This window comes from Eulemur rufifrons, chromosome 24 (assembly GCF_041146395.1).
Source record: "Eulemur rufifrons isolate Redbay chromosome 24, OSU_ERuf_1, whole genome shotgun sequence".
In the NCBI taxonomy this organism is placed as follows: domain Eukaryota; kingdom Metazoa; phylum Chordata; class Mammalia; order Primates; family Lemuridae; genus Eulemur; species Eulemur rufifrons.
Genome location: NC_091006.1, coordinates 8,786,244 through 8,808,632, shown reverse-complemented (window position 1 = coordinate 8,808,632; position 22,389 = coordinate 8,786,244). Strand labels below are relative to the sequence as shown.

The following is a 22,389-nucleotide window of genomic DNA, read 5'->3' as shown; positions in this document are numbered from 1 at the left end:
AGCTCTGTTCCTGGAATCACAACAAGTACATCTTTGTCAAGTGCTTGCCGGAGGCCGGCTCACCATCTGCCTTCCCAAGGTTCCTCCCTAAGTTCAAGGTCTCCTGTTTCCACTCAACCCCCACACCACTCCAGACAGAAATCTGATCTCAACCACCCCCCGAGCTCAAAAGCAGGATGCCTCTTATTCACGAGGATGTTATGAAGACTAGGACCAGATAAAGTGTGAATGTGGTAAAAAAGTAAGTGGGTCGGTTGTTTATTTTTTAATAAATGAAGGAAGATGTTAGTTCTTGGAGGTGACAGGCATTGGGAAAGACAGGAAATCAAGGAAGGGGTCTGGAGGTTTCCAGGACTCCTTCCTCACCCCAATATCCAGCCAGTTGGTCCCCAAGTCTCACTGGTGAAATGCCACAAACATCTCTCTGCACTCTCCACACCTCTCCACCTGCGTCAGTCCCTGCCCCAGCTCAGAACTCAACCTCTCCTTTGAGAAGCTCACCAAGTCTCCAGTCTGACCCCCACCCAGCCTGAGAGCAATGCCCTACTCCAGCTCAAAATTCTTCTGTGGCTCCCCATCAAGATAAAGGCTAAGATGCTCAGTGTGACATTCAAGGCCCTTCTTCCCCTGTTTCTGGCTCCCTCTTCACCTCCCTGTCCACCGTGCAGTCAGACCAGACAAACCGAGACATGGATCCTGAGACACCCCAGCCTCCCGCATGTCTTTACAGGGGCTGTTCCCTTTTCCTACATAGTAAACTCCTATGCATCCTTCAGAACCCTGCTTTAGTGGCTCCTCCTCTGTGACTCCCAGCAGGTCCTCTCCCTCTCCAGGCCCATCCACGAAATCTCAACTTTCCCGTCTCAGTGAGCACACTGGGAGCCGAATGTCTGTGTCCAGTCCCACCATTCCCAACTAGTCTGGGACTCTTCAAGGCCAGAGAATGATTTATACCCCTCCCCACTTCCCATCCTGTTCTCACACCTGCAGCCTAACGGAAAGGCCCCCAAGCTGGAGACAGTTAGACATGCTTACTGTAGGAAACATGCCTCCACCCATACCCCACACAGCAGCCAGAGAGATCTTCTAAAACTGTGGTCCTCAACCCCAGGGCCGTGGACCAGTACTGGTCCGTGGCCTATTAGTTAGGGGCAGGGCCACAGAGCTCCGCTGTTCCCCACCCCCTGGCCATCTGTGGAGAAATTGTCTTCCATGAAACTAATCCCTGATGCCAAAAAGTTGGGGACCGCTGTTCTAAAACATAACCTCCCCCTGCACAAAATCTCGCCATAGCTCCCCAGTGCCCCCAGATAAAAACCAAGCTTCACAGCTTGCTAAGGGAGGCCCTTGCATGATACAGGCCCTATCGCACCTCTGGCCTTTGCCCACGACCTCCCCTGTCTGGGGAACTCCTACCTCTCCTTAGAGGCCAGCTCCTATGTCCACTGCTGTGTGAGCTCCTCCTAGACTTCTCTAGCCATTGCCTTCGGATTTCTCTTCCACCTCCCTATTGCCCACAGGATACACCTCCTCTAGCTCCTCTCAACCCCGCAGCCTCCGGCTCACTGGTTGTCTTCTTGTATTCTACGTATTAGCAAACCAGATCTCTAGTTCCTCAAAAGCATCAAGCTCCCCTGCTTCCCAGCCTTTGCATGGGCAATTCTCCGTGCCTGGAATGCCCTTCTGCCCCCTCCTACACACGCCCCTGGTCTCGGGTATACCCCACGCCAAGTCAGATGTCTTCTCTGGGCTTCCCCACTCCCTAGGAGTGGGTATGTCTCACTCCCCAGTGGGTACGTCTCCCCCTCTGACTGGGAGCGCATAGGGTAGGGCTGGGGTCTTTGCACAGACTGTTCCCTCCTTCTGGAATGCTCTTCCTCCCCCTCCTGACTGATTCCCATTGGTTCTTCCCTATTCAGCTCAGGCATCTCCTCCTCCAAGATGCCTCTGCTCTCCCCTGCCCCCAGGTCAGGCATTTCCTCTGTGGCTCTCCCAGGCCTGTGGGGTTTCTCCATCACAGACTACTCTGGGCTGTCACTGTTAATGTGTTTGTCTCCCCCATTGGAATCCCAGCCCTAAGTCACCAGGGATTGCTGAGAATGTCTTAGACTCTGTCATGTCCCATGTGGCACATGAATGCCTACAAAAAATGCTTCTATTGAAGTACCTTTAAACCAACAATAATGATGGCCCTAATACCATTTATTGATGTGCCATGAATCAGGCATGTTAAATACCTAGTCTCATTTAATTCCAACAACCCTATGAGGTGAGTACTATTGTTATCCTCATTTGGGGGTAAGGGAGGCTGAACCTCAGAGGAAGGAAGCCACTTGCCCAAAGTCACAAAGCTAGAAAGAAGTAGAGCCATATTCAAAGCAAGGTGATTGGACTCAGAGTTTGAGTTTTTAACAATTACTTAGAAGACTCCTCACTGATGCTCCTGGCTTGTAACTGTCCATCTGGGTCTGGGTGCATCTCCCCCACCAGACTTTGAGGACTTCCCAGGGCAGGGCCCAGGTTGGCTGAATCCCTGGGTGTCCAGCATTTTAGAGCAAAAGGCCTCGACCAGAATCAGGCTTTGAGAAAGTGGTAAATGGCTGAATGCACAAATGAATGAACTAGCAGCGAATTAGTGAGTGACCCACGCGGCCCCACTCACCCTCGATGAGCCACTCGCAGTTGCCATTGACGCTGTAGTTGCCGGCACCATCGGTCACGAAGCCTGGCGCCTCCCGCAGCACCTGCCGCTGCCCCTTGCAGTCCCCTGCCCAGGCCCCGGGGGACATCAAGCCCAATATGGCCAAGGCCAAGGCCAATGCCCTGGCCAGAGCCTCGACCAGGGCCATCGCCGCCTCTCACACGGCTCCCCTTAGAGACAGGCCTGGCCGTAAAGACCTAGAGAGGACCCTCTCTACCCGGCTTAAGGCCCTGCAAATGCGACCTCTATAGGCATTGCATGACCGTGTAGACCGGGGAGGTCCCGGAGACGCAGTCCCTGCGAAGGGAACGGCCGCTGTTGACGGGCTCTGGAAGCCGAGGAGCGGGCCCTATAGACCGATGGAAGGCCCTGTATATGAAGTCATTATGGATGGGGCCAACCCCTAGGGACCGTGGGGGTCCCCTATAGACACAGGCCCCCATAGAGAGGCCGACCCCATAAGGTGTCCAGCAGTTACAGACTCAGGCCGCTGCAGGCCAAAACGGACCTTATAGATGGATGGGTCCCCAGGGGTCGAAGGGCTCTACGGCCTGGCAGGGGCCTCCGTAGAGGGTGCAGGCCGGGACAGGCCAGGCTCGGATGGTTGGGGAGAGACTCCTCCAGCCGGGGGCGGGGCGCGAGCGGGTGCCGGGGGCGGAGCCAGGCTTCAGGGGCTCGGGCCAGGACCCCATAGACGCGCTCCTTTTGCTCACCCAGCCGCGCCTCCCTCCAGAGCCAGATAGGCCAGATCAGAGAGACGAGGGGGCGCTTGGGCCAGAGCGGCCCCGGGAAGACCCGCTGGGAGGGCGAGGGGGCGGTACCCGAGCGGCCGCTGTGGGAGGGCGGGCGAAGAGGAGGAGGCGAGAAGTTGCAGAGCGGCGGTCAGAGCGGCCCTGGGAGGACTGCGGAGCGCCCAACCCCACCCCTCTGCAAAGAAAGACTTCCGGAAATTTCCCCGCCCACTTGTTCCCAGCCGCATGCGCAGCAGCGGCCTCCCAGGCTAGCGAAGAGAGACTCACACATGCGCAGTGTTAAGATCGTAACCCAAACTCGGGGTGCCGGTAGCTAGGCAAAACCTGTGCCACTGGAGGGCGCCTCTACCTCTAACTGCAGAAGGGAAGATAAAAATAAAGGAGCGGTGTACTAAGAGGGCCGGCCCTGCTAGATTGATTTCTTCAACGCTTCCAGATTCTGGGTCAACAAACGGGTCAAGTTATGCAGGCCCCTGCCTCCCGTCCCAAAATGCCATTTCACAGACGGGCACATTGAGGTCCTGAGCAGGAAACGATCCTGGGTCAGCCCCGCCGCTGAACACCTTCAAGATTTAAAAGAAGTCATGTTGTAGATAAAAACTCAACGAATCCTCTTTATTTTGGCAAGAAGGGGGAAAAAAGTCTTTCTGCTAGGGACCTGAGGGAAGGCCCCTGGAATGGAGATAGGGGCGGACAGAGCACGGGTCCGAGGTTACAGATCCGAGGGAGGGTTTCAGGGTTGAGACCAGCATCACAATATCCATCCCGGGAGCAGTGGCTCGGCGTCGCGGAGTCCTGGAGTCACAGCAGGGTCCCGGCAGTCATCACGGGTATTCCGGAGTCCGGCGGGCTCAGAGGTCTCGGAGGGGGCCAGGGGGTCGGAGGTCACGGAACAGCGGGAGCCCAGAATCCGGCGCCGCTCGGGGCAGGGGCTGAGGGAGGGGACGGGGAGAGCGGCTCCCGCGGGACCGTTTGGCACAAGAGGAGAAGGGGGCGGGACGCAGCGCACCCAACTTGGGCGCACGGGGTGGGGAGGGTCGGCAAGGCCCGGGATGACCGAGCCCTGGGGCCGGGATAAAGCAGGGGTCCAGAGCCCGGCCGGGCCGGCGCGCGGCTCATGGGGCTGGGGCGGGCAGGGGTGCTCAGACCGGGGGTGCGGTGCCCCCGGCCGTGTGCATGCTGAAGTATTCGGTGAAGCCGGTGTGCGGCACCGCCGTCTGGGGCACGAGCGGCCGGTAGGGCGGCGTCTGGCCATCCCAGCCCGGGTCGGCCGCCTTGGGGTACCGAGCGGGAGGGGGCGGGGAGGCTGCGCCGGGCTCGGCCATGGTCACCACGCGGCCCCTCGGGGCCACCGCCGCCGCCACCGCAGTCTCCTCCACCTGCTTCCCGGCCTGGGAGGGGGGTCAGGGTCAGAGGCCGTCCTGGACCCTCGGGGGGCAGATGCGGCCCCGAAGGCCCGTCCCCCTCCCCCTGGAGGACCCCTCCACCCCAGGTATGGACGCACGTGTCAGTCAGGGAAGGAGTGGGTGGCGGGGCGCCTGGGCAGCGGGGCCAGGTACTCAAGGGGCGGCGTTGGGGTGCGCCGGGCGAACTCCGGCGGCGGCCGGGGAGCTGGGGGAGAGCCGCGGAAGGCGGGCGGCGGGGGCACGGCGCGTGGCGTCTGCGGGGGCGTGCGCAACAGCGCCAGGACCCAGTCCGGCAGGGTGGGCGCGGGCGCTGGGGGACAGTGGCGGCGGGGCGTTGGGGCGCGGGGCGTGCGAAAGGCGGGGGGCGGGCTCAGGCACCCGGGAGCGGGAGCGGGAGCGGGGGGCGGCGGCGGGGCCGGGAGCGGGGTCAGGTACTCCAGGGGCGGCGCCAGCAGCTCCTCGGGCGCTGGGGCCGCGGGGCTTACGGAGGAGGCGGGCGGGGGTATGGAGAAGAGCTCCGTGAAGTTGGGCACCGAGTCGCTGATGAACGTCACGTTCCCATAGACGTGCTGCGGGAAGGCCTTGTCCGACGATTGGCTCCCTCCTGGTCCAGGGGCCCCAGCTGATGCGATCTGAGACGTGCGCACGTGGTACGGGAAGTTCTTGTTGGCAGCCGATGGGCGAGTCATGATCTAAAGCGAGGGGCCAGGAGCAGGTTGGAAAAGCACTGTCCAGGCCCCAGGCTGTCTCCATAAATTTGGGGTCCTAAGGATTCCTCTTCAGTTGGCATCCCCCACACTTCTCTGAAACCATTCAGACTGGACCAGGCACCTTCTCTGAGCTCTCACAATGCACTGACCGTGACCTCTTCCCTTCAGCGCAACTCTTACTGCTCTGCCTATGCTTCCTCCAGCAGAGCCCCTATCACTGAGCTATCACTCATTGGTTAAGATCAGCATCCTGCACTGTCCAGTATGATAGCCACTGGCCACATATGGCTTAAAGTTAATCAAAATTAAACCAAAATTTTAGCTTCTCAGTCACACTATCCACATTCAAGTGCTCAACAGCCACATGTGGTTAGTAGCCACCATATTGGACAATGCAGATTATGGGATATTTTCAAAAACACAAAAAATTCAGTTGGACAGCAGCTAATAGAATCTAGAATGTTAGCTCAATGAGGGTAGGAACCTGACTCTTTTGATCCATGCTGAATCCCCAGTACCTTCTAGAACAGTACCTGGGACATATAAGCCCTCAATAAATATTGGTTGAGGCCGGGCACAGTAGCTCACGCCTGTAATCCTAACACTGAGGGGCCCAGGTGGGAGGATTGCTTTAGGCCAGGAGTTGGACATCAGCCTGAGCAAGAGTGAGACTCCATCTCTACAAAAAAATAGAAAAATTAGCCAGGCGTGGTGGCACGTGCCTGTAGTCCCAGCTACTCGGAAGGCTGAGGCTGGAGGATCGCTGGAGCCCAGGAGTTGGAGGTTGTAGTGAGCTATGATGACACCACTGCACTCTAGCCTGGGCGACAGAGTAAGACTCTGTCTCAAAAAAAAAAAAAAAAATATTGGTTGAAGGTAGGGATGTCTGGTACCCGTTAGTCTGGTGGGCCATAAGGTCGGGGACTAGCTGTGACTCCACTGCCACACTCCAAAAGCCCAGCACAGCCCCTCTAAGATTGTGCTGAATGAAATGAACAAGAAGCTGAAACCAATGAGCAGTGGAAGACCAGAGGTGGAGCTGTGCTGAGCTAATGCCAGCATTCTTAGGAAGGAAGCTGGTTGAGTTATAGCAGAAAGGGCACTGCATTTGGCGTTCTGAGCCTGCGTCCCACCTCTGGGCTCCAGAGCTCACTGAGCATGGCATCTGGGGCATGTTCATTAAACTCCCAAGCCTCACTGGGGAAAAGGAATTATAGCGCCCACTCAGAAAGATGAGAGGGTAGAAATGGAAAACCACTGATGCAGAGCCTGGCACAGGGTGGGTTCTCGGCGTTTCTTGTTTTTCTGTCCCTTTCTGACTTCCTGCAGAGCTTTAAGATGGACTGGCTGGGGAAGGTGAGCGAATCTGTATCCAATTCAGACTCTGAGGTGGCAGATGAAGGACCTGGCCCTCCCTCCACGGTCAAGTACACTCTATACATGGGGTACACTGTGGATCCCTAGAGTCAGGAGCTGGGGTCCTCAGTGATGCCTGTAGCTTTTTCTGGCTCCCTCTTCTGGTCTGCTGGAGGAGGATCGGTTTCAAAGGGCCTGCCCTGCCACCAAAGGCCATGGAGCCCTGACAGGTCACCTCCTCTCTCTGGGCCTTATCGTCCTCTCTCTGTTTAGTGGGTACAATGACCATTATCCATCCTTTTCTGGGGCTGCTGACAATTAAACAAGAGGGCAGGAGTAAATGCAGATGGATATTTCTAGCATGAAACAGGCTGGGTCAAGATAGGTGCCCAATGAACAGCTGACAGATAAATTAATGAATGAATATGAGAACTGTCACCAAGAAGGTCACATCAGATGTGGACCAGGGCAAAGAAGAGATTTGGTGCCAATACCCTCCTGATGCCTAGGTCTGGACAACACTGTTCAGAACCAGGCCCCTGGGAGCCCCAGCCTGTCGCATCCCAGCTGCTTCCTCCTGAACAATGGCCTATGATGGGAGGATGTGGGGAGAAGGGTGGAGCAGAGACCAAGGGACTTGGGGAAGGCGGTGGGGACACAGAAAGGAAATGTGAGAGTCTGGGGACACAGGGGCAGGAATGGAAATGGGGAGGGAGGGCAAAGAAAGGGGGTAGTGCTAGAGGAAGAGGCCAGGACACAGGGTGGGAGTGAGGACTAGAAGAGTGTGGACTCTGGGGGACACAGTAGAGTAGCCTGCAGGAACCCAGCAGGCTCTGGGTAAGTGTCTGTTGTGTGACTAAAGGGGAAATGGATCAAGAGGTCAGAATGTCCAGCAGATGGGGGGCGGCGCAGGGGGAGCCTCATGCATCCTCTCCGCTGGCTTTCCCTCGCTCTCTGGATGCCCATCCTTACCAGGAACACGCCGTGGGCGTACAGGTGGATCCCCAGCTGGATGCCATTGACAATCTTCTCCCGGGCCCACTTAGGGATCCCGAAATTGGCAATTAGAGCCATGACTGGAACCGCAAAGAACCTGAAAATGAGGCATTGGGTTGGTAAAGACACTGCCCCTGCCCTCCACCCCATCCCGTGGCACCATCTCCCCTGCCATGCACACACACAGGGCCCAGGCAGGTCCCAAACTAGAGGGAAGCCAGCATGACCCTCAGAAGCTGAAGGTTGAAAGGGGACAGGCATCCCACTGGCCTGGAATATTCTGGGGGAGCGAGGGCTAGGTTGAATTTAACTTGGTTCCACCCCACCCCAGATCCTGTCATCTGAAAGGAAATCAATAGATGTTTGATGAATGAATTAACAAACGTAATACTTAAGGACTTATTGCATGCCAGGCCTGTTTCTAAGCGCTGAACACATATAAATTCATTTAACTCTCATAGTGACTCTATGAGGCAGGTACAATTTCCACCCCCATTAACAGGTGAGGAAACTGAGGCAGAGAGAAGTTAATGGACTTGTCTGAGGTCACACAGTTGATAAGTTTTAGAGCTGGGGTCTGAACCCAGGCACTCTGGCTCAGAAGCCAACTACCTTACTGCCATTATAATAATAATTACATTTTTTTAAAAATGTATTCTCTACTCACTTTTTTTTTTTTTTTTTGAGATAGAGTCTTGCTCTGTTACCCTGGGTAGAGTGCAGTGGTATCATCATAGCTCACTGAAACTTCCAACTCCTGGGCTCAAGCCATCCTCCTGCCTCAGCCTCCTGAGTAGCTGGGACTATAGGCGCATGCCTCCACACGAAGCTAATTTTCCTATTTTTAGTAGAGATGGGGTCTTGCTCTTGCTCAGGCTGGTCTCAAACCCTTGAGCTCAAGTGATCCTCCCGCCTCAGCCTCCTAGAGTGCTACGATTACAGGTGTGAGCCACAAGCCCAGCAATTACAACATTTTTTATTGAACATTTACTATGTGCCAGACACTAAGCCCTTATATATTACCCTGTACATGCTCTCCTTTGCAAGAGATACTCCTGACAACCTTGTTTTATGGGTAAGCAACCTGATGCACTCCTTGTGAAAGTTCATTTTTTTACTTTCACCTTTTTTTTTACATTGGGAAAGTAAGGTCACAAAGTGAGTAAGTGGCAGGTTCTGGGTGACAGGTGCCTGAGTTGAAAGCCCATCTTCCTCACTGAGGAAGGTCTGAAATAAGGAACAGCCACTTCTGGGGAGACCCAGGAGGCAGGGACAGGTTGGGGGCCCACGACATCTCACCAGAGGGTGTAGGCAGCAAAGAAGGGCACATAAAAGGGCTGCTTCTCAGGGAAGTGGCGCAGCGAGACGAGGACGGCGTAGGAAAACCACACGTAGGCCGCCACCTGCAGCCCGATGAGCCCGTAGCCAGCTGGTGACTCGTATGTGTACAGTACCTGGCCCGGGTCAAAGAACTGGACCCGCGGGAGGGGGTTCATCATAGCCTGGCTTCCTGCCCTCCGTCAGGATCCCCGGACCCCACCCCTGGGCACCCTGGGAACAGAAGTACTCAGAACAGAAGCAGCAGAAGAGCCAGGGATGGAGACAGCACATCAAGGTAGAGAGAGGGTGAAGAGATAGGAAGAGAGTACATCACTCTCTGTGCCCAACATGGAGCCAAACACCTCCCATGTGTGATCTTATTATTGACCCATTTCACAGAAGAAGAAACTGAGACTACGAGGGAAGCCCTTTGGCAAAGCCAATCAAGTGATAAATCCTTAGAGGGGCCCCCTGGGGTAGGTAAGATCCTCCTAATATCAGAGAGAGAGGAAACAGGCCCAGAGAGCAGGGTCATCACCCAAGGTCAGCCAGCTAGGAAGTGGGAGAGCCGCGTGGAATCCAGGTCTGCCTGGCTCCTGAACTCTCAGCCACCACATTGAGCATGAAGGTGACAGACAGCGAGAGACGGAGGGAGGAGGAAGAAAGCCACTTGGAGATGGTGAACAGGGGAGGAATCAGTCAGACAGATGGGAAGGCAGAAGTTTGCAGAGTAGGGGAGCTAGCAAGCAGGGGTTCTGTAGGGAAGGGCTAGCAGACAGGTCAAGGAGGAGGCAACCACCCAAACCTCTGAGACGGCGGGAAGGGTGCGAGGGGGCGGGGTCTGGGCAGGGGCCCGGACTCACTTCGGCCTCGTAAATGAGCAGCACCACGTGGGTAAGCGTGTACAGGGTCATGTAGACAGACAGCTTCACAGAGCCCGAGTGGCTGATGCGGCCCCTGGCGGCCGGCCATAAGGGGAGATAGGAGGGGTGAGGGACGTCAGGGATAAGGGCGAGGCCACGCCCCCCGCCCCCCACCCCCGCTCCCCAGCCCAGCCACCCCAGGAGCGCTCCCTGCCCGGGCACCGTGTCACCGTGAATCCCTTCCCCAGAAGGATGAGCATCAGCAGGAAGATGAGGAAGCTGGAGGAGAAGAGCAGCTTGGCTGGGAGAAGGGAGGAGAGGGAGGCTCAGAGCCTGCCCAGAGAGGACCCCTTCCCGCCAACCTGCGCCGAGGGCTCCCCCTCCTGGGCCCCACTTCATTCTCACCCAAGATCTTCACACTCTCGTTGCCAATGCCATCGGTGGCATACTGGCCCCAATAGATGCAGAAAAATAGGAGGCTCAGGACTGGGGGAAGGATGAGAAGACAACAGAAACCAGCTTTGGGGCATCACTGTCCTCTAGTGCTGTGATCCGAATGATTTGAACCTCGCCTCCCCCATCAGGACTCTACTGACCTGCTAGGAGACTCAACTCCTACTGACCTGCTAGGAGACTCTGGCTCCCAGCCCCTCCTCCCTCAGACCCACGGGTCCAGGCCCAGCCCCTCCTCCCTCAGACCCGGGGGTCCAGGCCCCCAAGCATTCCTCTCTTTGGCCCCAAGTCACTCCTCCCACAGAATGCAAAAGTTGGGACACTAAGCCTCACCCTCCACTCCTGCTGCAGCCATGAACATTTTATAAGTTGTGTGGAGCAACTGACGACCTTTCAGCAAATCTAGGAAGCAGGGTGGGGAAAGGCTGTTCACAGACACAAAGCGACAGTAGCTCATCTCCCCCAACCTTGCTCCCCTGCTCCCCCCATAGCTCCTCCCCAGCGCTCCATGTGCTGGACTCACATCCAAAGTAACAGGAGAGGAAGAAGATGAGGATGAAGATGAGGAGGAAGGTCACATCTGTCTCCAGGATCCCTGTGGATTTGGTAGGAGGAGGAAGGGGCACTCAGGTGGGTGTCCCCTCAGTAGGCAGCCAGCTCTGGTATCCCACAGAGATGCAGGCTTCTAGGCCCTCACGTGCTCACCAAACTCATCGGCTGAGAAGTGTCGTGTCCAAAAGGACTTGCCGTTGGTGAGGACCATCTCGTACTCCAGCTGCAATCCATCTCCCTGTGGGGAGTGTGGAGGCCTAAGCGGGGGCCTGGGCAGGTGGGGGGTTGGCAGCTAGGCAAAGAGGAGAAGGCCCAGGTGGCTTACCCCGCACTTGCTGAGGGCAATGTACCACCACCTTTCACGCACTGAGCGGAAGCTGCGGCCACTGGAGCAGCTCAGGTAGTGGGTTCCCTCCTCTGACACCACCTGGGGACAAGCAAGACTGTAGTCTGTCCTCCATGCCCCCCAGCCCTCAACTTTCTGCACCTGCCCACACCCAGGCTGGGCCCGAACCTGACAGCCTGACCAGGCATACTGGGTGGTGAGGTTGATGACCTGGTTGTTCTCCGGCCTGATCACTGACTCCTTGGCCAGGCAGTCCTGGGAAGGCAAGGACAAGGTCACTACTTGGCCAGCCCCAACCTTCTCCTCCCTCCCCCACACCCTCTTCACAGCCCTCACCTTGTCCCCTGCCTTATACACAGCTGGCCACTGGGATGGGTCATCGAAATAGAGGAGGATGTTCTGACAGCACTTGGCCTGCAGATCCAGAGGTTTTGGGGGTTTGGAGGAGCTCCAGGAGCCGGGGTTGCCTGTGATACTCCAAGGGAGTATCCGGCCTGGGCATGGCGGGTGTTGGGGGAGACTCACCTCAGGGTAGCGGAAACGGAAGTCCAGTCGGCCATAATCCGAGAGGAAACAAAATCTTGTCAAGAACACCCAGTCCTGGAAAAGGGGCCCAGTCAGACCCTCTGCCGGGTCCTTCGAGAACTCTCCTCAACTCCACAGATCCCCAACTTTTCTTCCCTACTCTCAGGTACCTGGTTTCCCAAGTACCATCAGGAGACCAAGTCACCTCCAGAATTCTCCCCTGATCCCTTCACTGTGTGTCCAGGATTCCTGCCACCCTGATTTTCTCCCTCAGTTGGCCCCCAAGTTTGCTCCTCTGCTCTCAAACACTTCTCCCATTTCCCAGGCCCCTGAGCAAGACCTTGGAGGGCCAGATGCCCATCCTGGCCACCTTGTGGCCCACAGCATCCCACCCCATTCCCCCAATATCCCCCCCCCACACACCCCGCCCCCACAAAGCTCCCGGAGACCATCCCCGTGCTGGGGAATCTTCCAAACGGCCCCCTCCTGGTCCTGAGAGGGAGTGTGGTGAACTCGGGCCTCTCTGCAGAGTGAAAAGTGCTGTCCGTTCAGCACCACCTCCGCGGCACCCCCCCAAACTCTGACTCTCCCAACCCATTCCCCCCCTGCCTAGCTGTGACCTCAACTTCCCTCCTACAAACCCCAAGTCTGGCCTTGACCCCACGGCCCCCCCCTCAGTCTTGACCCTGGCCCAGCCCCCCATCGTCCCGGGGCCCATCCCCCCTCGGCTCCCTGGGTCCGCCGGGAGGGACGGCAGGGGGCGGGGCGGCACCGTCACCCTTCCCTCCCCAGCGTCGCCCCCGGGCCGGGGGGCCAGCTGGGGAGGACTCGGCATGCTCACCTCCTTGGAGCTGAGGTTGCCCCGCACGTACTTGGCCCGGGCGCGGGGGGGCAGTGGCAGCAGCAGGAGCAGCAACGGCGGGAGCAGGCGGCGCAGCGCGGGCGCGCGCGGGGGCTCCATTCCGCCCGCCTCGGCCCGGGCTCCGCTCCGGCTCCCGCTCCGGCCCCGCGACGGAGGCGAGCGCGCGCGGGCCAGCCAGTGCGCGCCCCCGATTAAAGGGGCCGCCGGGCGCCGCGCTCCCCGCCCCCTCCTCCAGGATGGCCCACCCTGGCTCCCACCCTCTACAAGTGGGAGGAGATGTTCATCCTCTGTCACCCCGCCCCAATCCTCCCCTCTGGGAGTCTCGCGAATACCTCCGGTTCCCCGTGTCCTAAACTGAACTCCCATTCCCCAAAGCCATGCCTCCTCCAAACCGCCTTCTCCGTACTGCCCACAACCCCTAGACTGGTGCACTGTCCTGGCCTCCGCCCAATTTAGTCCCCAAACTATTTTTTGATTGCCCATCCCCACCCCCATAAAAGCAACCTCCTGCTGTGTCCAGCCCGGAGTTGCCAGCATTCTAGATCCAATGCACCCTGTGAAGTGCCAACAGAGGTGCAGAGAGGGCAAGCCACTTGTTGTAGGTCACACAACATAAAGGCGACAGAGCCGTCGGCACAACCACCATACCCCATTGCCTGACCCTGACCTGTCATTGCTTACCAGGGTGTGAAACTGGGTTGCTGTGAGATAGAGAGGTCGTGGTGTGAGACATCTGGAGCATGACTCTGAAATAAGTTTTCTGGGTTCAAATCCCAGCCTGGCCCCTACTTGCCACTTGCCCACCATGAGACCTCAGGCAAGTCATTCAGCCCTGTCCCCTCTATGGAGCTCCCAGTCCAGTCCCTTCTATGCTGGCATGGACCCTATGGCTTCCCAGTGGGCTACAGGGAGCCCTAGAAAGGCTTTCCAGAGTACAGTCTAAGCCCCTCAGCTCGATTTTCCTGATCAGACTCCAACAAACATTTCTAGCTTCATCTGTCCCCTCCACTGCAGAAAATTTGGGCGCTGCTCAAAATACCATTTTAAAAAAAACTTTCTAAGCCAAGGGGCCAAGCAGGAAACATAATTGAGTGAGTGAAAGACTTTCTTTTTTTCTTTCTCATGGCCTGGACAATAATTCAGTGAAAGACTTTCAATGGAGAGTGTGGACCCCATGAAAAAGGGGCCTCTGCTACATGGCCAGTTGTTGCCAGGAGGGATTGTAGGTCTGCTGCTGCCAGATTTTTTTTTTTTTTTTTTTTTTTGAGACAGAATCTTGCTCTATCATCAGGGCTAGAGTGCAGTGGCGTCAGCCTGGCTCACAGCAACCTTAAACTGCTAGGTTCAAGCGATCCTCCTGCCTCAGCCTCCCAAGTAGCTAGGACTACAGATGCACACCACCACGCCTGGCTAATTTTTTCTATTTTTAGTAGAGACGGGGTCTCACTCTTGCTCAAGCTGGTCTTGAACTCCCACCTCCACCTCCCACAGTGCTAGGATTACAGGCATGAGCCACCATGCCCAGCAGAGGAAAGCAATTTTTTTAAAAAAGCAAACTGTCTGATTTGTAACAGTAAGCAATTGATTCGAACATTTAAAACACATTATGGGTGAAAGAAAATATCCTGTGGGCTGGATTCAACCCTGATCTGCCATTCCTGCCCTGAGCCTGCACATACACTGTTCCCTGTGCCCATAAGACCAGGAACCCCTCAAGGGCAGGCCCAGATGTGACTCACTCTAGGTCCCAGCACAGCCTAGGGATTTGCTGAGGGAAAATGGTCCCACATCCACTATTTGTCCTTCTCCAGGCCTTGCACATGCTGTTCTCCTTGCCTGAAATGTTCTTTTCCTCTTCAAATAGCAAGTTTCTGCCAATCTTGAAAAATGCAAGGTCTGTGTGAGCTCATCTATAAAGATTTCCCTCATCACTGGGACAGATTCATCACTCCCTCTTTGGACTCCCCCAGCCCCTGCACCTCTCTTGCTCTCCTAGACACAACCACTGGAGCTGAGGGTCTCATAAGGACTGGGCCTTAGTCTCACTCACTCTGGGACCCCAGCATTGCCAGTGGTGTGTGTGCTGGACTAACTGAAGCCCCAAGTTTCTCCATCTTGCTGGCCCCTCAGGCCCTAGGAAAGTAACAGGTGATAGTGATAGTACTTTTCCCTCCATTTTGGACCTAAAACTCAGAGCTAAGGAAAGCTGCTCTCCTGGGTCATTGACTCACTGAAAATCAAGAGGACCATGAAGAAGGTACTTTATTGAGGTGACTGGGAGTGTAGGATACCTGCCCCCAGCCCTAGCCTCCGCCTCCGCCTCCTCAGTACAGTCTCATGGGTGGAAAGGACCAGGCTTCCGGACTGCTCCGGGCCACCACCCAGGAGAGGCTGGGAAGCGGAGCAGGGGGGCTGGGGCTCCAGTCCAGGGCAGACGTTCGGGGCAACAAGGGTGATGGTGGCTGAGGCGGGGGCTGAGGTGGGCTGACCCCCCAGGGCTGGGGAGTGGGTGGTGTGGCTACCAGCCAGATGCTTTTCAGTAGGTCAAAGGCTGTTGGGGGGCCCCAGGCCACCCCTGATGGTGAAGGCAATGAGGGCAAGGGGGGTGGCCAGGGACCTCTGGCCAGGTTCACCCTGTGTGCAGTGGGCGTGCTGGAGGTGTGAGGCATGGTGAAGGTAAGCTCCTTTGTCCCCTGCGGCCTCCTCTGCCTCCCCTCTCCTGGGGCCTGTTCAGGACTGTTGATCCAGGAGGGTGTCATCCTTTGCCTCTCAGGGCCCCCAGGCTTGGCCCCTGGCACAGAGGAAAGAAGCATAGGGGACAGATGAGTTAATGGAGACAAGGGAAACGGGAGTGCAGGGGAAGGAGGTGGGCTCACCTGGCAAGGGTGGCTGGCAGCCCCGGAGCACCAGGGCAAGGTTAGGCACACAGCCATGGCAGGAGTGTAAGGTGCCCAGGATGGCATCCCTGGCCTCTTGTACCAGGTTCCTCCTGGGGAAGGCCTGTGGCAGAATCAGCTGGCACTGCAGCTCCCTCAACAGCTGCCCAATGCCAGATAGCTCTGAAGAACTAGGTGGTCCTGGGCCTGAGCCTCCAGGTACCTGATTCTCCTTGCCCCTTGACTGTAGAGCTGGCTCTTGGGCCTTGCCTGGGCTTGTGAAGGACTTGGTGGGAAGTGGGGGGGTGCATGGCTCCAGGGCCCCACTACTAAGCAGCCGTGCTACGTCCAGCGATTTCACCTCGTGGTTGAAGAGACCCCGGTGCTCCCGGCTCAGCCGGCCTTGGGTTATGACTACAAGCTTGGGGGCAGTGGCAGCCACAGGATCCCGGAAGGCCACAGATGGATCTTGACTGGCCACAGGAGCATTCTGACGAGCCAATGGCCTGCGGCTGCCCACCAGGGCCTCATTCCGTTCCCGCCTGGTCTTCTGACGGCGGACTCGCCCAGGTTTCTCACGCCGCTGGAAAGACTGAGAGGTTGGCCCCCGGGGGTCCATGGTGTCCTGGAAGATAAAGATGGGGTGGTCATAAGCATGCAGGTAAGTCAGGGTGCATAGCAAAGTGAGTAGGGAGAAGAGAAGATGGTTTGGGGTGAGGTGGGAATGCTATTCAGGAGATAAGATGAGAGAAAGGAAGTGGGCAGAGAGTGATTGGAGAAGGTTTGGTCAGAGAGTTATAAGGGTAGGATAAGGTCAGGATAAATGATGATTAATGGGAAGAGACGTCAGGGAATAGAGAAAGGGTTATTCGGAACAGGAACATGGGGAAATAGTTAAAAGAGAGAGGATGGGGAAAAGTCATAAGATTGGAGGGATTTAGGGGAACAGAAAGGGATTCGGGCAAGGGAGAGATCCAGGCGATATGGGAGAATACAAAAAGTAGAGAAAGACGGTAGAGAAAGAAAGGCAGGAGAGAGCGCAGCAAGAGAAAACCTCAGGAAAACAGAAAGGGAGGCAGAGGAGCTAACAGGGACAGGGGCCTGCCTGGTGGTGAGGCGGAGGCAAAGGGTAGGCGCGGAAAGCAGAGTCCAGCAGTTGAGGTAGAGCAGCGGGCAGAGTGAAGAGAGTAGAGTATAGTTTCTGGGGACAGGGTTGGGGAAGGGCATCTCACCCTCTCCTGCCCCACGTGGCTGTGGGGCGCAATGGCTTCTTTTCCTCGGTGACCCCAGCTCTCGAAGCCCCCTGGCTCTCTTCCGGACTCAGTCGCACCACACGCATGCGCGTGCCCCTTCCACGCCCTTCGGCTTCTCGGTTCCCAGATACCGAGAGAGGACGGGAGGCCCAGGGGCACGCGCCAAGGGCCCTGAGTGCCGGTTATAGCCCCGCCCCTCCCAGCCTCACTTTCAGAAACCTCCCTCATTTGTCCTTAGCATCTCCCATCCACCAACCGGTTGTGAAGTTCATAAGGTCCGCCCCCCTCCTGAATTCTGATTGGTTTAGACAGCTACCGGCGGTCTTTGGAGGGCAAGATGAGGCCAGGCGAGAGGGGGAAAGGGATGATGGTAACCCCTCTGCTCAACCAGTCCCTGGGCAGTTACACACTTCATCCCTATAGAATTAGTATAGTGTCAGCAGGGCGTAGTGGCTCACGCCTGTAATACTAGCACCTTGGGGGGCCAAGGTGAGAGGCTCGCTTGAGACCAGGAGTTTGAAACCAGCCTGAGCAAGAACTAGACTTTCTTCTCTACAAAAAATAGAAAACTTAGCTGGGCATGGTGGCGCGCGCCTGTAACTCTCAGCTACTAGGGAGGCTGAGGCAGGAGGAACGTTTGAGCCCAGAAGTTTGAGGTTGCAGTGAACTATCATGACCACTGCACTGTAGCCTGTGCTACAGAGACTGTCTCAAGAAAAAAAAAAATAGTATAGTGTGTTTCAGAGCGAGGCTAGGTTGAAATGCCGAAACTGGCACATATGAGCTGGATGACCTTGGAAACGTTTGTAATTGCTCAGAGACTTAGTTTCCTAATCTGTAAAATGGGGTTAGTAATAGTATCTCCCTCATACTGTTGCTAGAAGCATGAAATGAATCAACACATCTAACTTGAAATAGTGCCTAGTGAATGAATGAATGTCTAAAAGCTTTGTTTCTCACGAAGCTTTGCTTCAGCAACTGCCCCTCTAACTCTACAAGTTATATGTCTACACTTGTCCCCTGAGGCTTTAACATCAAGCCTGGCGAGGTGGCTCCTGGTGAAGTGGCTCACGCCTGTAATCCTAGCAATTCGGAAGGCTGAGGTGGGAGGATGACTTGAGCCCAGGAGTTGGAGGCTGCAGTGAGCTATGATGGGCCACTGCACTCCAGCCTGGGTGACAAAGCAAGATCCATCTCTAAAACAATAAATCAATCAATCTAGGTTGGTCCGAGTGCAGTGGTGTTTACAACTAATTGATCACAACCAGTTACAGATTCCTTTGTTCCTTCTCCACTCCCACTGCTCCACTTGACCAGCCAAAAAAAAAAAAAAAAAAAAAAAATCAATCAAGCCATTCCAGGGTATTCACCACGCCCTAAAAAGTGATATTATGTCTTTTCTTTGTTTGCCCAATCTTCCTTATCTTTCAAGCCCAGCTCAGATACTACTTCTAGGAAGCCCCTAGTTCTAAGTCCTTCTCCTCCTTCTTCCCCAGAGGTCCTCTGTACCTCCCTCAATCACAACTTTGACCCCTCCCCCACAGATAGTTCTGTGTCTGGATCTGTCTCCCGAAACACATTTGCACAAAGCCAGGATCTGACCCATTCATTTAATATTCATTCAGCAAGTAGTTGCTGAGCAGCCACTATGGGCCAGGTCCATTTCAGGGAAGTGGATTGAAGCAGAACAAAAACATAATAAATAAGATTCTTTGTTCACAAAGGGCAGACATTAAAAAATTAAATTAAAAAAACAATAAATAAGACTCATCTCTATGTCTCAGTACTAATCTATCTAGAAGGAATGAATAGAAGGTTCAACCTGGGAGTGAGGCTACAGGAAAAGGACCAGGATGTTTAGAGGGGGAGTGATACACCCCACCTGGTCCCTGAAAACAGAGAGATCAGAGAAGACATTGAGGTCTGAAATTAATTTGGAGTGGGGTGGGGGAAGGGTGCGACCCTAGGCGGCCTTGGTTGTGGATGTGGGTTTCAGAGCTCAGACACACTCAAATGACGTTGTTGGTTGGCCCCTGGGCTTAGAGAGGGGAGCAGAGGCCACAGATCTGCAAGACGATCTGCGGGTGGGGAGCCAGGCTGGACCTGGGCCCTGCAGACGTCTCTAATTTCCATTCTGTTTCTGTACCTTCTATCTTCCACACAAGTCCCATGGTGTCTTGAATGCAAAGATAATGTAGTTTACATGTTGTGCCACACACAAAAAAAACTCATGTTTTGAGTAGGGGAAGCCCACGAGCAGAGAGGCTCACTAAAGCCCTGGCACTGCCTTAGAGTGTCTCCTCAGAACTGTGCCTCTAATTTTCACATTTTGCTATCTTCCTTTTCTGTCCCCCGCATCAGTAGAAAATGGGAGAGCCGCCTCCTAGCCAGGTGCGTATAAGCCACCCCCTCAAGGCATCCAAGGATGGACTCGTCCACTCACTCCCCTCCCCCCACCACGTGAATGGGGCACCCCCCCCCTCCCCAGTAGGTGGTCCCTTCCGCACATTTGTCGATCCACAGCGAGTGGTTTCTTCCTCCCAGGAAGAGCGCTAGGTTTTCCCCGCCCACTCCCGGCTTTTCAGGTAGTTCGCCCCTCCTCCTGACGCCAGTGGGTGGTTTCTCCCTCCTCCCCACCGCGGGTGCTGGATGGTCTGGCCTGCCCCTTCTCCCGGGGCCGGGGTGTTCTCGCCGTCGCCGCTGCGGGTGAGTCAGTGGCCCCGGCGGGAAGCGCCGGACGAGCCCACTGCGCGGCCGCCGTGGGGGAGGCGAGGGTTCCCAATTCCACCTCCCTCCTAAGTGAAGGTTTTCGTCCCTGGAGAGGAGGCGGCGCCCTGGATCGGCCTTCGTCTTTCGCTGGAGTGCGCGCGTCGGACCGTCCTTTGTTGCCTGCAGGGGTAGGGGTGGGCGTGGCGGGGCACCTCCTCCTGGAGATTTGCCGACCTCTCGCTTACCCTGCAGGAGCTGCGGCGCCAAGATGAGCGGAGAGGAGAACCCGGCCAGCAAGCCCACGCCGGTGCAGGACGTGCAGGGCGACGGGCGCTGGATGTCCCTGGTGAGCGATCCCTCCTGGGTTACTCGGCAGTCTGGGTCGGGGTGGGGGCGCCTCAAGAGAACGGCTGAGGAGTGCTGCTCTCACTGCCTGATTGAGAAACTGAGGGCGGTTGGGGTGGTGCTGCCTAAGGAAGCAGGGCGGCTGGCCCAGGGGAGCGAGCGTGGCACTGACTCCCTCTCGTGCGTCCCCGCAGCACCATCGGTTCGTGGCGGACAGCAAGGACAAGGAACCTGAAGTCGTCTTCATCGGGGACTCCTTAGTCCAGCTAATGCACCAGTGCGAGGTGAGGCCCGTCCCTGTTCTCCTGCCCCAACCAGGCCTGTGCCCTCACTGACACATCTGTACCAGAACCCAGGCCAGGTGGGGTGGGGTATGGGGTACCCGAAATGGCCTCAGGTAGCCGAAAATCTCGGTGTAAGTTGTAATATTATATTGAGAAGGAAATATGTGTCCTGACTTTGTCAGATTGGATTTGTGTATACTAAGACTTGAAATGAGGCTTTCCTGCCAGGAGATTGCCTTAAAGTGAGGCTCTTTATTGTTTGCTTTAAGTAGTGCACAGCCCTGTTGGATTTGCACAAAGCTGTAGTCGCTTTACACAAAGTGAAGGTCAGCGGTAATGGTGTTCTACAAAGCGGGCTCAATCATAATATCTTTCCACTAAATGATGTTCAAATGTAATAGCTTTCCTCAATGTAAGTTTCAGCTGTAATGGTACTGGTTCAATGCATGGCTCAAGCAGACTGAGTTTCATAAAGTGAGTCTTGCTTCCAGGGGGTTTGGTTTAAAGTGAGACTATAATAGGTTTCTGTGAAGTGAGTTTTGATCATATGGGAGTTTGCTCCAGGTGAGATTTAACCGGAATGCTTCCATAAAGCACAGCTCTTCCATAATGGCACTTGATTGGCACCTGGGCAGAGGGTAGTGGTCCATGTTGACAGTGCCCTTGTGCCCACACCACTTCTTGCCCACAGATCTGGCGGGAGCTCTTCTCTCCTCTGCATGCCCTTAACTTTGGCATTGGTGGTGACAACACACAGCATGTGCTGTGGCGGCTGGAGAATGGGGAGCTGGAACATATCCGGCCCAAGGTGAGTGGGGCTTGGGTAGGGCTCTAAAGCACCTTTTGCTTGCCCCCTTACCACCGCTTCATGCCCCTCTTTCCGCAGATTGTGGTGGTCTGGGTGGGCACCAACAACCACGGGCACACAGCAGAGCAGGTGACTGGAGGCATCAAAGCCATTGTGCAACTGGTGAACGAGCGGCAGCCCCAGGCTCGGGTCGTGGTGTTGGTGAGAGGCTGAGAGGGTGGGAAAGAAAGAATGGTGGTGGTCTGGGACCCCCTCAGGTGCAGCCACAGATGGCACAGTCCTGAGCAACTTGGCCTAGAGTAGTGGCTTTCAGACAAAATCTCACGTGGAAACTTGCTGCAGTCTTCAGAGCGGCTGTGGTTGAGGACACGTTCAGGGACCAGTGAACCCCCTTTTGCCCAAGGGACTGCTAGAGATTCTGGGGGTGTGGAAGAACTCAAAAGAACCACTCAAATAGCCAAAAGTTGTCAGGCACCGATTTCTGGGGTGAATCTAGGCTCCATTACTTAGAAATGGGACATCTAAAAGGAGGGATTAGCCCTTTGCCATGTCAACATGTTTATGAGCGATACTTGGAAAGAGGTGAGCACCCAGAAGTTTCTTGCTGAATGGAGGCCGAGACGTGGTATTAGGGAACTACCTTTCTACCTCCCCACTCTCCCATCCCTAGCGTATTCTCCTATGACTCTTGGTGTTCCTCCTCAGGGCCTGCTTCCAAGGGGCCAGCATCCCAATCCGCTTCGGGAGAAGAACCGACGGGTGAATGAGCTGGTTCGGGCAGCACTGGCTGGCCACCCTCGGGCCCACTTCCTGGATGCTGACCCTGGCTTTGTACACTCAGATGGCACCATAAGCCACCATGACATGTACGATTACCTGCATCTGAGCCGCCTGGGCTACACACCCGTCTGCCGGTCCCTGCACTCCTTGCTTCTGCGTCTGCTGGCCCAAGACCAGGGCCAAGGTGTTCCCCTGCCGGAGCCCACACCCTAAGCATCCTACTTTCCCACATTAAATTCTCCTTCCTCAGTCTCCTGTTTCCTGCTCTGTGGTCAAGCCTGCCTGGGTACCACCATCAGATCCTTGCCCTGATCTGTGACCTTGCAGTTCTGCAGGGTGGTTCTATTTCTCCCCAAGGCACCTTGGTTCTTGCGGACTCAAGTGAATTTCCACTATCACAATAGTGTGCTTCAGGCAGGTGCTACCGATCAGTATACACTAGGTGAAACCAGCTTGCTAGCACTACCCTGTAGGAGCAAAGTCAAGCAAGAA

The 22,389-nt window shown here is 55.9% G+C and overlaps 4 protein-coding genes across 7 annotated transcripts in view; 1 reads left to right on the top strand and 3 right to left on the bottom strand.

The window, feature by feature from the left end:
* The window catches only part of MEGF8 (multiple EGF like domains 8), a 38,970-nt gene extending 35,714 nt beyond the window's left edge, over positions 1 to 3,256 (bottom strand). The window contains exon 1 of the mRNA XM_069458435.1: positions 2,663 to 3,256. Coding sequence (XP_069314536.1) covers positions 2,663 to 2,849 — 187 coding nt within the window. The 5' untranslated portion in view covers positions 2,850 to 3,256. The remainder of the gene's footprint in view (positions 1 to 2,662) is intronic.
* A 784-nt stretch (positions 3,257 to 4,040) lies between these two features.
* TMEM145 (transmembrane protein 145) lies at positions 4,041 to 13,009 on the bottom strand. Of its 2 annotated transcripts, none has more exons than XM_069457463.1 (15): positions 12,822 to 13,009; positions 11,981 to 12,055; positions 11,792 to 11,869; positions 11,624 to 11,710; positions 11,435 to 11,536; positions 11,263 to 11,347; positions 11,081 to 11,152; positions 10,891 to 10,959; positions 10,510 to 10,590; positions 10,327 to 10,405; positions 10,105 to 10,198; positions 9,221 to 9,393; positions 7,898 to 8,018; positions 5,345 to 5,551; positions 4,041 to 4,844 (listed from the first exon to the last, which is right to left on the bottom strand). In XM_069457463.1, the coding sequence occupies exons 1-15, from the start codon at positions 12,939 to 12,941 to the stop codon at positions 4,596 to 4,598; spliced, it is 1,692 nt and encodes a 563-aa protein (XP_069313564.1). In that variant the 5' UTR covers positions 12,942 to 13,009; the 3' UTR covers positions 4,041 to 4,595. The 2 variants fall into 2 exon arrangements, with proteins under 2 accessions (XP_069313564.1, XP_069313565.1); XM_069457464.1 differs by having other exon boundaries at positions 4,041 to 4,385; positions 11,477 to 11,536.
* Positions 13,010 to 15,166: 2,157 nt separating this feature from the next.
* On the bottom strand, positions 15,167 to 16,337 carry PRR19 (proline rich 19). The gene is made up of 2 exons (XM_069458415.1): positions 15,719 to 16,337; positions 15,167 to 15,633 (listed from the first exon to the last, which is right to left on the bottom strand). Exons 1-2 carry the CDS (start codon positions 16,335 to 16,337, stop codon positions 15,167 to 15,169), a joined length of 1,086 nt encoding a protein of 361 aa, XP_069314516.1.
* Positions 16,338 to 19,458: 3,121 nt separating this feature from the next.
* PAFAH1B3 (platelet activating factor acetylhydrolase 1b catalytic subunit 3) lies at positions 19,459 to 22,148 on the top strand. Of its 3 annotated transcripts, none has more exons than XM_069457516.1 (6): positions 19,459 to 19,556; positions 19,933 to 20,026; positions 20,220 to 20,309; positions 21,001 to 21,117; positions 21,196 to 21,318; positions 21,823 to 22,148. In XM_069457516.1, exons 2-6 carry the CDS (start codon positions 19,949 to 19,951, stop codon positions 22,108 to 22,110), a joined length of 696 nt encoding a protein of 231 aa, XP_069313617.1. In that variant the 5' UTR covers positions 19,459 to 19,556; positions 19,933 to 19,948; the 3' UTR covers positions 22,111 to 22,148. The 3 variants fall into 3 exon arrangements, with proteins under 3 accessions (XP_069313617.1, XP_069313616.1, XP_069313615.1); XM_069457515.1 differs by lacking the exon at positions 19,459 to 19,556 and adding an exon at positions 19,569 to 19,677; XM_069457514.1 differs by lacking the exon at positions 19,459 to 19,556 and adding an exon at positions 19,701 to 19,832.
* Positions 22,149 to 22,389: the final 241 nt, after the last annotated feature.